This window comes from Papaver somniferum, chromosome 7 (genome assembly GCF_003573695.1).
Source record: "Papaver somniferum cultivar HN1 chromosome 7, ASM357369v1, whole genome shotgun sequence".
NCBI lineage: Eukaryota > Viridiplantae > Streptophyta > Magnoliopsida > Ranunculales > Papaveraceae > Papaver > Papaver somniferum.
The window spans coordinates 31,883,211-31,896,999 of NC_039364.1; the positions used below are offsets into that span (position 1 = coordinate 31,883,211).

Sequence of the window (13,789 nt, forward strand, 5' to 3'; positions counted from 1 at the left end):
CCCTTAGCAGTGTTTGTGCTTGTTCCTTTAGTATTTGTTAAGGGTGCACAGGAACCGAGCCGGGCCGATGGACCCTCCCGGAACCGGTGGAACCGTGCCTGTTTTTGTACCGAACCGAGGAAGGGGGTACAGGTATCGGTCCAAAAAAATAGGAACCGGCCTCTGGGAGGTACAGGTACACGGTCCAATCCAAGTCTCGTGCCGTCCCGGACCGAATGTACCGAGCAATGGTTGATTGAGTTTTATTACCGGTCACCGCTATAATAACATATGAAGTGACATGTAGAAGGAATCTAATCCCAGCCGCAAGGGCTTTGCATGACGAACTCACCTTCTAATGAAGTACGAAGGATTTCCGTTAACACCAGACGGATCCCTGAAGATATGTTGAGCCCAACAAAGAGGCGCTAACTGACTTGAGAACTCAAGAAGATCAACAGAGCCATTCAATTAATGGCCATGTAGCACAAACAAATGTCAGGCGAATGATAACAGCAGCTTATGCTAAGATTATGTCAAGAACAAAAAGAATTCGAAGGAGCCTTCTGTGGAACGAAGTCCTAATATTGATGAAATAAGTGATTGGAGCTAATCATCAATCCCCACTATTGACGTCAAATCCTTATACAACAAAATATAAGACGCATAGATGATTCAATGATGTCTTTTCCTCGATCATGAAGGAACTAATGATTAAAATCAATCACCAACATCTTCCATTAGCTTGGACTAAGAACATGAAATGAATATGAGTCTTTGTTATTACAAGGGAGGACGATACCTTCCACTCCGATGACGACAATTAAAAGAACCTAATAGAACCGGTACCGTGCCTGGAACCGTACATGTACCGATTGGTACCGGAATCGAGGTACAAGGTACTGGTACCGGTCCAAAATTTTGGAGCCGAGGCTAGGGAGGTACTCGGCCTCGACAAGAACCGAGCCGAACCGTACCGTGTGCATCCTTAGTATTTGTTGTCTGACTTTGACCAATGGGCTGCTATTTGTACCTGGTCCGTCATTGGATACTGTTTTATCCAATAATTGATTAACTCTTATTCTCTCTCCTTGTTCTTACTCTCTTCTTCCCCTGATCTCTTCTCTTATCTCCTTAATTCTCTTCTAATCCTTCCTTAAATCCTTGTTTATCAATCCCTTGTAGTGTATATCACTACACTAATCAAGATAACATCTATGAATGAATAAATAAAATCACCTGAGAGTGAAATTTGTCTCACCCACTACTGAGACCTACATAAAGCTATTGCACTATATTGCAGTGGCACTTGATTTTTCCTGTGCAGTTTCCAGTACCCCTTCTGCTCTGTAGTTTTTAACAACAAAAGAGAGAGTGGCATATGTTTGCAGCTGAAGTTTACCCTCACTGACCCAACATATTTGCATATAAGAATCTTACATAAGAAAAATAAAATAAAAGAAAGGATCAAATTGAGGAATAGGTCATGAATATGTTTTTACTACCAAAACAAATGCAAGCATGATGAAATGGAGTATACAGAATAAATAGTAAAGCTGAAATGTTAAAATTCTCAACACACCCACAACTTATTTCACATAGGAATGCTATCCTAAAAATCTAAGCTGTTTCTTCTTGTTTCTCTCCAGACATCTCTTCAAGCGATTTACCTTTAGATTCAGGAACCAATAGAGTGCATAACATACCCAAAAAGTTGACAAAACCCAGCACGATTAGTGCATTCTTCAAACCGATTCCTGCGGGATAACCGGGATCTGCTTTCTTCGGATCTTTGTCTTGTGCCAGATACAAGAAACCAAATGCACCTATAATGGCACCTGCTTTGCCAGCAGCAGCCGAAATACCGTGGAAAATTGACCTAAACCTGGATGGAAAGATTTCAGCTGGCAAAATAAATGTTGTACTGTTGGGACCAAAGTTTGCAAAGAAGAATGTGAGGGAATACATCACAAGAAAACCTATTTCATTCTCTGGTTGCGTCCAGTGATGGTATGGAATTGCGAGGCCAAGCATGAAAACTGTCATCATGAAAAAACCAACCAGCTGGATCCAAAACCTTCCGATGCGGTCAATCAATGCCACCGTGAACCAGTAACCGGGTACAGTACTGCACAAAGCAATAAAGGTCTGTAATCTTGCAATGAAATACACTTCTTCGATGGCATTCATCTTTCTTGGTTTATCAATCCAACCTACAGCACTATAAATGTCCTTTTGAAAGAGGTTCTGGCTGTAAAAGGCAATGTCCAGAAAAAACCAAGTGCTAGTAGTTCCAAGCAGATGCAGTCCATGTCTGCTAAGAAATTGCAACGAGAACAAGCCGAAGGAGTTTCCTGTTTCAGTCTCCACTATTTCTTGCTCCACAATTATTTCTGGCTCCACGAGTATTTGCGGCCAAGGTGTAATCTCGATCTCATGATGTAGTACCTTTGACATTTCTGCAGATGCTTTCTTAGCGTCCTTTGCAACCAGGGCGGTGTAACGAGCAGTTTCAGGCATTTTTGAGCGCGAATAGAAGGTCATTGCAGCTGGTATTGCGCCAAACATGAGAATTATACGCCAAACGTAGTCAGCTTGAGGAACCGTCGAACCAAGGGCATCAACCTCATATGGAGGAGCTTTATAAACAAATTCAAATATAGAAGAAACGGCCATGGCAAACACTCCACCAGACAAAATTCCAAAACCTTGCATTGCAAACACAGCAGCGATAAAGGCACCACGAGTTTTCTTGTTGGAGTACTCAGACATGATGGTGGCAGATAATGGGTAGTCACCACCAATTCCAAAACCCAGCCAAAATCGGAAGAAACACAAAGTCCCCATAACTGTACCTGGTGTGTGACCAAAGGAAAGACCAGATGCAATAGAAGCAACCACCATTATACCTAGGGTCATACCATAAACCCGTTTGCGACCCATTTTGTCACCAAGCCAACCAAAGAAGAGTTGTCCAGCAAGACTACCCATAAATACAGCAGCTGATATGTTTGGTGGTAAAGAACCGGGTTTTGGAGAACCATCAACGTGATAGTAGATTCGACCAAGTAGTTTTGTGACTAGTGAAATGCAGAACAGATCATATGCATCTGTGAAGAAACCCATACCAGCAATCACAACTGCAGTGAAATGATACCATTGTGTTTTGGCAATATCAAGTGCATTCAGAACTTCCTTTGACTTTTTTTCCAATATTAGCCATGGCTTGCTGTTAGAAACTTGAAATGCAAAGTAGAAAGATAATCTGCAAACCTGAGAAGAAAAGAAAGATAAATCAACAATTAGAAATGGACAAATCACAAGAGAGAAAAGCCAAAGAAAATACAAGAGCCATTAAGAGACATTTTCTTTTTTGTGGACGCTAAGTTGACAATGCTACTGATTAAGTTGAAAATGCTACAAAAGATCCATGAAAACATGTTGAAGAAAAGCACAGCACAAAAAAATGCTAGGCTACAGACACACTCGAAATGGAAAGAAACTCAATGACTGCTAAGAAACCAATACAAACCCCAAAATTACAGTCCAGGAGCCACTTCACCCAAAGATTCCAAAACCATGCTGATAAGGCTCAAATTTTCACTGCCAAACACCACAAAAAGATTTCAGTACTAGACAAACAACATAGTTCTAGGAAAAATAAAGATGTGTTCACTTAAATGTTGCGTAAATAGGTAATTGTGATACTTCTGACAGTCTCCAAAGTGATGGATTCAAAATTTGGGATACATTTCTTTTGTGGATTCTGGGTCATCTAAATTATGGGATCTAGAAGCTAGAAAAAAAATCCTCCAAGACTTTCTCTTTTATTCAACGGAGATGAGTTATGCTAGGCTACAAACACTCTCGAAATAAAATAATAACAAAAGACTTGAACAGATAAATATTTAAACACACCAAAAGACATCTTGACAACCAGTAGTAGACATAGGCATGGCAAAGAAAATACTGTACCCTTGCTTCAAAACAAAACAAAAAAAAAAACTGAAAAGGTTGAAAATGAAACAGAGAGAATTGAAATGAATCATATCAAATGAAACTTGATTAATTCCATCACGAATCACAAAGATAAATTACTAGAAAATAAAATAAAAAGTCTAATTCTTCATGAAAAAATGAAATTCGACAAACAAAAAAAAAAAAAAAAAAGTAGAAAAAGAAATGCACACGGACCAAATAATGCATGCTGTTCACGGGGTTAAAAGAGAGAGTTGAAATGAAACTTGATTAATTCCATCACGAATCACAAAAATATAATGAATCATTCTAATTCTTCATGAAAAATTGAAATTTGACTAAGAAAAAGAAATGCACAGCGAGAAACAAAGAAAGTAATTAAAATTCTTACGCTTGTTAATTAACTTCTCTTCTAATCTCCAAAAAAATGATTCACTATGAAGAGCTTTCCAGTTCCAAGAAACTACATTAAAATGAGAATTCTCAATCTTAACAGAAACTAAAATCTTGAGATGAAAAACCAAAAGATGGGTAGAGGAGATCATTTATTTATCATCCCACTACCAAGTGTTTAATGTTGCAAGTGTTGATAAAACGCGTTTCTAATTATATATGTATCATTCGAAACCTGTTCTAAATCGAGATAAAAAAAAAATAGACGTACAACCGTTCCATTGAATACATTCTTTGCCGATGGAAATCGAGACATAAACTCCTTTACCACAAAATACGGAAAAAGACCGAGCAAGGATTTGAACTTGACACATGGGTGCGGCCCACCGATAATTTGCTGCTATGTCAAATGCTTTCAAATCTTTTCTGTTCGTTTGACTTTGACCTCACTGTCAACCTAGTCTGTTAACTGGTATGTAAACACCTACTTCAGTACCTATTTGATACAAAAAAATTGTCCACATTAACATTAACGCTGTTTGTAGTTGTGAGCCATGAAAATAAATACGAAAAAGATATTCTCACCCTGGACAATCAATACGCCATGAGTGTCGAGAACTTCAACCTCAACGAACTTCGAAACATGACCCGGATTAAAAATTCAATCCTGCTACGTGAACAGCCGCCCGACAGCTGAATGACAGCGATGATGATATGGCACATATACGTAGGAAAGAGACAACTTTGTATCTCCGCCACGTCACATAATTTAAATAGAAAATAAATTAGAGATTTCTTAATTTTATATAGATTTTTGAGACAAACTTTCAGAATTTCATAATTTGAAAACAAAATTACGATGTTTCCCTTCTTCTGTTTTTTTGAGCGAAAGTAGCAAGCAAGTGTTAGTGAAAAGACTAATTTTTTAAGATGTTAATTTAACACAAAACCAAAACACCCATCAAGTAAGAACCATGAATCAGGTACAGAAGCTGAAAAAAAAAGTATCCAATTCATCAAATTGGTTAAATATGTTAATCGATCATGTTCATAAGCAAGTTAATCGTTCTGAATGGGTTTTTTGTTTTAAATAAAAGCTTAATTAAAGTAGTTTTGTCTTATTGTTTTTTTTCTTTTTCTTTTTTTGCGGAAAATGCTAACTTAACGAAGAACAGTAAGTTACTGTGTGTTGCCATTAATAGCGGAAAAAATAGAAGATTCTGACAGTAGAAGAGAAAGAAATCAAAGGAGAAAGAATACTTGCTTATTCATGATGTTAAACTTGATTCATCTCCCCGTTAATAACCTTGGTTATCATCTAATCAAGATCTGTTCGAATAAAAACCAGCGACCACAGGGGAAAGAGAAACTAAAGTTTTAAGATCTGTTTTTCAATTTTTTAAATGAGGTGGCAAAATTAGAAGCAATCTCTTTCCGCCACACAAGGAGCCACGTTGAAAAACGTTGTTACTCAGCTGTTATTTAGCTGGCTATATAGCAATTCGTTAAAAATTTTGCTCCTGCACTGTGCGACCAAAATTTGAATCAGCAGTTTCTCACCTGTTAGTCTAGGAAGATGTGATGTCACCATCTACCGAAGATGTTAAGTTGACAGTTATATACCGAATTTTATTTATACTCCAGTATTAAAAAAAAAACTTATGTATCTTTTCTGAGTTCCAGCAGTTTCTTCATTTCTCTTCTCTTCTTTTGTCTTCTAAATTCGTTCAGATAAAATATCCAGATCCGTAAATATATACTCCCTCCGTCCCACTATTAGATGACCTATTTAGATTAAAATTTTGTCCCACTATTAGTTGACCTATCTCATAAAACAGTGGATATTTCTAAAATTATCCTTTTAATTGATTATTGGTAGTATAAGAAATATGTATAATTTGATATTCATGTTTATATTCGTTACGTAGGTGTTTTAAAATGTTTTTCAATGATATAAAGTTTACGAAAATCTTTGGTATAGTTTGAGAGATAAATCAATTCTAAATTTGACAAATTATTATCCATAAGGGTATAATATATTTATTATTACTTTATAATGAGAGAATATCAGATTACATACTTTTGGTTGGTAACCTTGCCACAAGCTGGGCTCCAACACCTTTTTGAATAGCAATATCTAATCTATGAAAAATAAAGCTACCAACACCACTACTAGCATCATTACAAACTAATCATTATCCATAAGGGTATAATTGTAAAAAATACTTAACAAATACTCCCTTTCATTCCTTGCCTTAAAAATTTTGCAAACTTGAACTAGATCATCTAATAGTGGGACGGAGGTAGTATTTCTTTTCATCATCATTAGTCAAATTTTTTTCCTCTATAATATACTATACTATATTTTTCTTGATATTTTTTTTGTCTTAAGAGATAAACTAACCTGCTAGGACTGTTTTGACTCAAATTGTGCTTAGGTCTTTGGCCTCTCATCACCTAGTTGTTTTTCTTATGCCGAAAAAGCTCACGGTAGGTTTGATAGTATTCGACAGAATTTTTTCCAAAACAGAAAACTAAATGTAAAAGATATTAGTCTGAAGGGTTGGGATGGTATTGTGATGTCAAAAGTCATAGGGGGATTGAATATTAAGAAAACAACTGATCTAAACAATTCTTTGATTGTTAAGTTAGCATGAAGAATGTTAAATGATTTTGATTCTTTTTTTGCTGGGATCTTGAAGCATAAATACTTCCCAAACAGTAATCCTCTTCATTCTGCCACTAAACACGGGTCCTGGGTTTGGAAAAGAATATATGCAGGCTTAGAAATAATTAAAGAATATTACTACTTGGAAGTCGGAGATGGTACTAGAATCTCTATATATACGGGAAGGGATGATAGGTGGATCTCTGGTAGGTCTGAACTAATATCTCTGAGGTATAGGTCAATGACTTTTAGAACCGTAGACCAACTAATTATTCATGAAATTAGGTCTTGGAATTTGGAATTGTTAAATGTGTTGTTTGATGTGATACTGTTCGTGACATGTTAAGATTAAAATGGCAATGAAGGGTGAAGATACTATGAGATGGACCCCTACTCATAATGGTCTTTTCTCGGTTAAGACCGCATATAGAGTGATAAATAATGCATTTCATGTTCCTACTTGTTAGAGCACTGCTTGGTCGAACTCGCAAGCGTTGCTATCTCAAGCTTGTTTTTCAAGTTTAGTTGTCAAAACTATAAGTCTTGATTGCTAGTCTACTTATAAATAAATCTCGGATTATGATAGAAAGTGTAGTTGAGCATTAGACTTTACGGCGTTCATCGATTGAAGACGAAGAACTACTAAGGGGAGCTTGTGGAACTTCATCAACAAAAAGTATGTGGAGACTTGAACTCATCTATCACTCAAAAGACTATCTACTTTATCTCCTATTTGAGACAAAATTCGTATAGTTATATAGACTTCGATTATACACATTTGATATTTCGAGCTGACTTTAACTCGCTTACATATTTCTCGAAATATGTGTTGGTAAGCTTTTGCTTTAACCAAGTTCATATTATATTCTTGACGAAAATCAAAAGATAATCGTGTGAAAATCGCCTTGTAACATCTTACGTGATTTGTGTGAGACAGTCATTTGATGTAGACTCGGAATGTTTCGTATTGATCATTCGATCACTTGAAAATTGCTTTGAAGCTCATAGTTTGTGTGAGAAAGTTATTCCTGTCTTCCGAGAGTGTTTCAATGATTGAAATGGGATTTTAGTACGATTAATCATGATTGGATATAAACATAGTATGCGTACTAGCATATGTGTAGTCCAAGACCGACAATCTAGTATGCATACACGTATGCGTGCTGGTTGGTCAGGTGAAGTCCGAGAGCTATAGTATACATGCCCGTACGCGTATTGGCGAAGTCAGTTGAAGTCCATGAACTTTATTATGTGTACCCGTACGCGCACTATATTCAACTGAGTTCGGATGTGAACGACAATATGAGTACCCCTTTGCATACTGGCGAACACAGTCCAAGTCCGGCTGCTTAGGTATGCGTACCCGTTAGCATACTTGAGTAGGTTATGTTCTAAAATCGGTTTTTTGAGGAACTAATGCATTTATATATTAAGAAATGCAATCTTTTGCAAACCGTGGCTATAATGTTCATGAATTGATTTGAGTGAATCAAAATCGATATTCCTTCAATTGTGTCTTGTATACTTCTATGAGAATATAAACAATTAAACAACTTTAGAACTAGTTTCATTTGAGTCATTTGAACTAGTTATGGTTAAGATGAATATGGTTGATATGAAAATGTTCATATGGATAACTTCGGTTAACTATTGTTGAGCCAACAAAGGTGTACACGTTTAGGTATGGTTACTCATATCTAAATGAAATCACTTTTCATTTGTGTGTAACAAGCTAAGTTCGATCTAACGGTTGAAAGATATTAACTTGAGTCTAATCAGGTTTTCATATAACGGTGAATATTGAATGTTTTGTTACCAAGGTAGCATTGATTGCAAAACCTGATTTGAAGACGATATAAGGGAGAACTCTAGCAACTGGAAAACCAAATCCCCACACCTCATGTGTGATACTAGTTGCGACTAGAGTCGATTCTCCTTTAACCTTAGGTTTTCAAAATTTTGTAAGTTAACGACTTGAAGATTTCATTGGGATTGTGAAGCCAGACCCAACTATTTTCTCTGTAGTTGTGTGTCCTGATCTTGTTGTTTCCATTCGTGATTGAGTATTATCTTCTCTAAGATTGGCTCCATATTTAATCTCTGATAGGCAAGATAAAAAGTAGTCACAAACATCTTCGTCTCATCGTTTGTGATTCCACAATATCTTGTTTCGCTACCGTACGATTAAGATTATTGTGAGGTGATTGATATTTCTAGGCTGTTTTTCGGGAATATAAGTCTGGTATATCAATTGGTTCATGTTCACTTTGGTTTATTAAAAGACGGAAGAAAACTCATAGGTATATCTGTGGGAAACAGATTGGTTTCTATTCAATAGACTTTTCTGTGTGAGACAAATTGGTTTATCAAGTCTTCGACTTTGGGTCGTAGTTATGGGTGGGATCAACTAAGGGAATCAAGTGCGTAGAGTCCTGCTGGGATTCAGAGACGTAAGGAGCGCAACTGTACCTTGATCAGTATGAGATTAGTTAGGGCTCAACTACATTCCAGTCTGAAGTTAACTTGGAGTAGGCTAGTGTCTGTAACGGCTTAATACAGTGTGGTGTTCAAATCTGGACTAGGTCCCAGGGTTTTTCTGCATTTGGGTTTCCTCGATAACAAAACTTCTGGTGTCAGTGTTATTTTTTTCCCGCATTATATTCGTTTATATAATTGAAATATCACAGGTTGTGCGTAAGTTCAATCAATTGTGAATCCAACCTTTGGTTGTTGATTAAATTGGTTGACACTTGGATATTGGTTTTTGATACCGTCCAAGTTATTCATTATATTCAATCGGGCTGACAAATTCCTATTTGTTTGATTGCAGATTGAATTTAGAAATTGAGATATAACTCTTTGATATACTTTTCTTAAGATTGAGTCTGACTATTTAGTTGATTCTCTTGAAAGTATATTGGAGTTAGTCCATACAGATTGCTAAGCGAAATATTGGGTGTGGTTGTTAGACCCCCGCTTTTTCAATTCGTATCAGAGCAGGCAAACAAGTTTAAGACCTTACAAGTCTGTGTTTGTAGCAATCTGACTCTATGGACAGAAGTGTTATCTCTATAAACGTACCACCAGTCTTCGATGGCTCGCATTACTTATGGTAGAAAATTGTTATGCGTGCCTTTCTTCATGTGCGCGATTTTCAATCATGGGTTTATGTAGTTAATGTCTATGATCCTCTGAAAGTTACAGAAGGCGATATAACTGTTCCAAAGGATATTGGTAAATATGATGCTTCCGAGATTCTTGCTGCAAAGTAAAATACTAATGGATTAAATGCTATCATCCATGCCATTACCCCGGATCTTCAGTACCATGTGACTATGTGCACTCGGTCTAAAGATGCGTGGGATATCTTAGAATCAGTATTTGAAGGGAATACCTGTGAAAAAGTATTTAGGCTTCAAAACCTTGGGGAAACCTTTGTATGGCTGATGAAGATTCATTTGATGAGTTTAATCACAAAGCGTCTGAAATTGTTAATGCATCTTTTGTGTTGGGTAAGACTATTCCTGAAAAGGAAATTGTGATGAAAATTTTCAGATCATTGTCATCTAAATACGATTCTAAGAAACATGCTATCGTTGAAGGAAATAACCTTGATACGGTTTCCAGAAATACTCTTGTTGGAAAGTTAAAAATACTTGATCTTAATCAAAACACAGTTAGAACATTTGTGTTCAATGTTGTGACCTACACAAGCGAATCTTCTAACTTGTCTTGGACTGATGAATTTTGTTCCAATCATGTTGATTTCGATAGATCATTGATTACACAAAAGATCAAGGATATTGTAAAAAGAAGAAAAAGATGTGAGAAAGGTATCTCTCTGGTTAATGCTTCAGATGAATCAATACAAGAAAAATCATCTCAGGTTGTCGATATCTTGCATACTTCCAATGTGAGTAATGAATTTTCAGCTCTCGCAACAGAAACTTCTTCCTACTCAAATTCTGATTCAGAGTTTGATCCTGACACTGAGATTTTTGAATTCTTGGATAAATGTGAAGAAATTCACCAAGAAAATCTCCAACTAAAGGCTTCGTTGGAAAAACTTGAATCATCACTTCTGTTGAAAAATCTTGAGATAGATTGTGTATGATGAATTCACCAGTACCCTATCTCTGAAGGAAAAGGAGATTAATACTCTTAAGTGTGACCTTCAAATGTTGTCTGGAAGTTCTGACAAAATCTCAGCAATGTTATTTGGTCAGAAGTCTTTTAGAAACACAAATGGTTTAGGGTTCAAAAGCAAAACTGTGAGCACAAATAACTCTTTTTTTCCAACTGGTTTTTGAATAATTTATGTTGAAAGTTGTGATAAACAGAAGGCAAGTAAGCAAGACAGTAAATCTTCTTTGATTTGTTCATTTCGCGGAAATGCAAATATTGTTGAAAATAAGTATTGGAAATTCAAGAAGAACAACAAAAGGATTGCCAAACTTCAAAAATACATGCAAAAAATGAATCTGGCCTTGGGTAATCAACAGGGTATTCTTGAAGATGAAAAGAAATCTAAAAGAACCAGATCCAGACGAGGTAAGAAGTATGTTTATACAACAAACCTTGATAAGTCACTATGTGATAAAAGATGTGAGCATTTGGCTCACTCCGTCACTTTCTAATACTAGCGACGTCTGCATCCTCATCTTTAACTTGAGAAAATGAGGATTGCATCAAGGTTTCTCAAGTTTTGTATAATTGTTAATTGTTTATTGAAAAAGTGGTGGTCTAACAACCATACCCAATATTTCTCTTAGCAATCTGTATGGACTAACTTCAATATACTTTCAAGAGAATCAACTAGACAGTCAGACTCAATATTAAAAAAAGTATATCAACGAGTTATATGTCAATTTCTCTATTCAATCTGCAATCAAACAAATAGGAATTTATGAGCCCGATTGAATATAAGAAATAACTTGAACGGTATCAAAAACCAATATCCAAGTGTCAATCAATTTAATCAACAACCAAAGGTTGGATTCACAATTGATTGAACTTACGCACAACCTGTGATATTTCAATTATATAAACAAATATAATGCGGAAAGGAAATAACACAGACACCAGAAATTTTGTTAACGAGGAAACCGCAAATGCAGACACTAGCCTACTCCAAGTTAACTTCGGACTGGAATGTAGTTGATCCCTAACTAATCTCACAATGATCAAAGTACAGTTGCGCTCCTTATGTCTCTGAATCCCAGCATGACTCTACGCACTTGATTCCCTAAGTTGATCTCACCCACAAATGCGACCCAAAGTTTAAGACTTGATAAACCAATATGTCTCACACAGAAAAGTCTATTGAATAGATAAATCTATCTCACACATATATGAGTTTTGTTCCGTATTTTGCTAAATCAAGGTGAACATGAACCAATTGATATACCATACTTATATTCTCGAAGAACATCCTAGAAATATCAATCACCTCACAATAATTTTAATCGTATGGTAGCGAAACAAAATTTGTGGAATCACAGACAATGAGACGAAGATGTTTGTGACTACTTTATCTTGCCTATCGGGGATTAAATCTCGAGTCAATCTTAGAGAAGATAGTACTCAATCACGATAGAAAACAGAAAGATCAGATCACGCAACTATAGAGAAAATAGTTGGGTCTGGCTTCACAATCCCAATGAAGTCTTCAAGTCATTAACTTACAGGGTTTTGGAAAAACCTAAGGTTAAAGGAGAATCAACTCTAGCCGCAACTAGTATAACGCAGGAGGTGTGGGGATTAGGTTTCCCAGTTGCTAGAGTTCTATGTTATATAGTCTTCAAATCAGGGTTTGCAATCAATGCTACCTTGGTAACAAAGCATTCAATATTCACCGTTGAATGAAAACCTGATTAGACTCAACCTAATAGCTTTCAACCGTTTGGTAGAACTTAGCTTGTTATACACAAATGAAAAGTGACTTCATTTAGATATGAGGAACTGTACCTAAACGCGTGCACCTTTCTTGGCTAAACAATAGTTAATCGAAGTTATCCATATGAACACTTTCATATAAACCATATTCATCTTAACCATAACTAGTTCAAATGACTCAAATGAAACTAGTTCTTAAGTTGTTCAATTTTTTATATTCTCATAGAAGTATACAAGTCACAATTGAAGCAAAATCGATTTTGATTCACTCGAATCAATTCATGAAAATTATAGCCACGGTTTGCAAAAGATTGCATTACTTAATATATAAATGTATTAATTCATGAACAAACAGATTTTAGAACATAACCCACTCTAGTATGCAAACTGGTATGCATATTGTCGTTCGCATCGGAACTCAGTTGAATATAGTGCGCGTACGGGTACGCATACTAAAGTTCCAGGACTTCAACTGACTTCGTCAGTACGCATACGGGTATGCATACTATAGCTCCCGGACTTCACCTGACCAACCATATTGTCGGTCTTGGACTACACATATGCAAGTACGCATATTGTGTTTATATCCAATCAAGGTTAATCGTTCTAAACTCCCATTTCAACCATTGAAACATTCTTGTAAGACAACAATAGCTGTCTCACACAAATTATTAGCTTCAAAGCAATTTTCAAGTGATCGAATAATCAATAAGAAGCATTCCGAGTCTGCATCAAATGGTTGTCTCACACAAATCGTGTATAATGTCACAAGGCGATTTTCACATGATCATCTTTTGACTTTCTTCAAGAATATAAGATGAACTTGGTTGAAGCAAAATCTTACCAACACATATTTCAAGAATATGTAAGCGAGTT

At 36.1% G+C, this 13,789-nt stretch overlaps 1 protein-coding gene across 2 annotated transcripts; it reads right to left on the reverse strand.

Moving 5' to 3' along the window:
- Positions 1–1,451: 1,451 nt before the first annotated feature.
- LOC113296881 (probable inorganic phosphate transporter 1-7) lies at positions 1,452–4,641 on the reverse strand. 2 transcript variants are annotated; one of them, XM_026545240.1, is made up of 4 exons: positions 4,622–4,641; positions 4,349–4,420; positions 3,512–3,582; positions 1,452–3,252 (listed from the first exon to the last, which is right to left on the reverse strand). In XM_026545240.1, the coding sequence occupies exon 4, from the start codon at positions 3,103–3,105 to the stop codon at positions 1,600–1,602; it is 1,506 nt and encodes a 501-aa protein (XP_026401025.1). In that variant the 5' UTR covers positions 3,106–3,252; positions 3,512–3,582; positions 4,349–4,420; positions 4,622–4,641; the 3' UTR covers positions 1,452–1,599. The 2 variants fall into 2 exon arrangements, with proteins under 2 accessions (XP_026401025.1, XP_026401024.1); XM_026545239.1 differs by lacking the exon at positions 4,622–4,641 and having other exon boundaries at positions 4,349–4,502.
- Between the last annotated feature and the right edge of the window lie 9,148 nt (positions 4,642–13,789).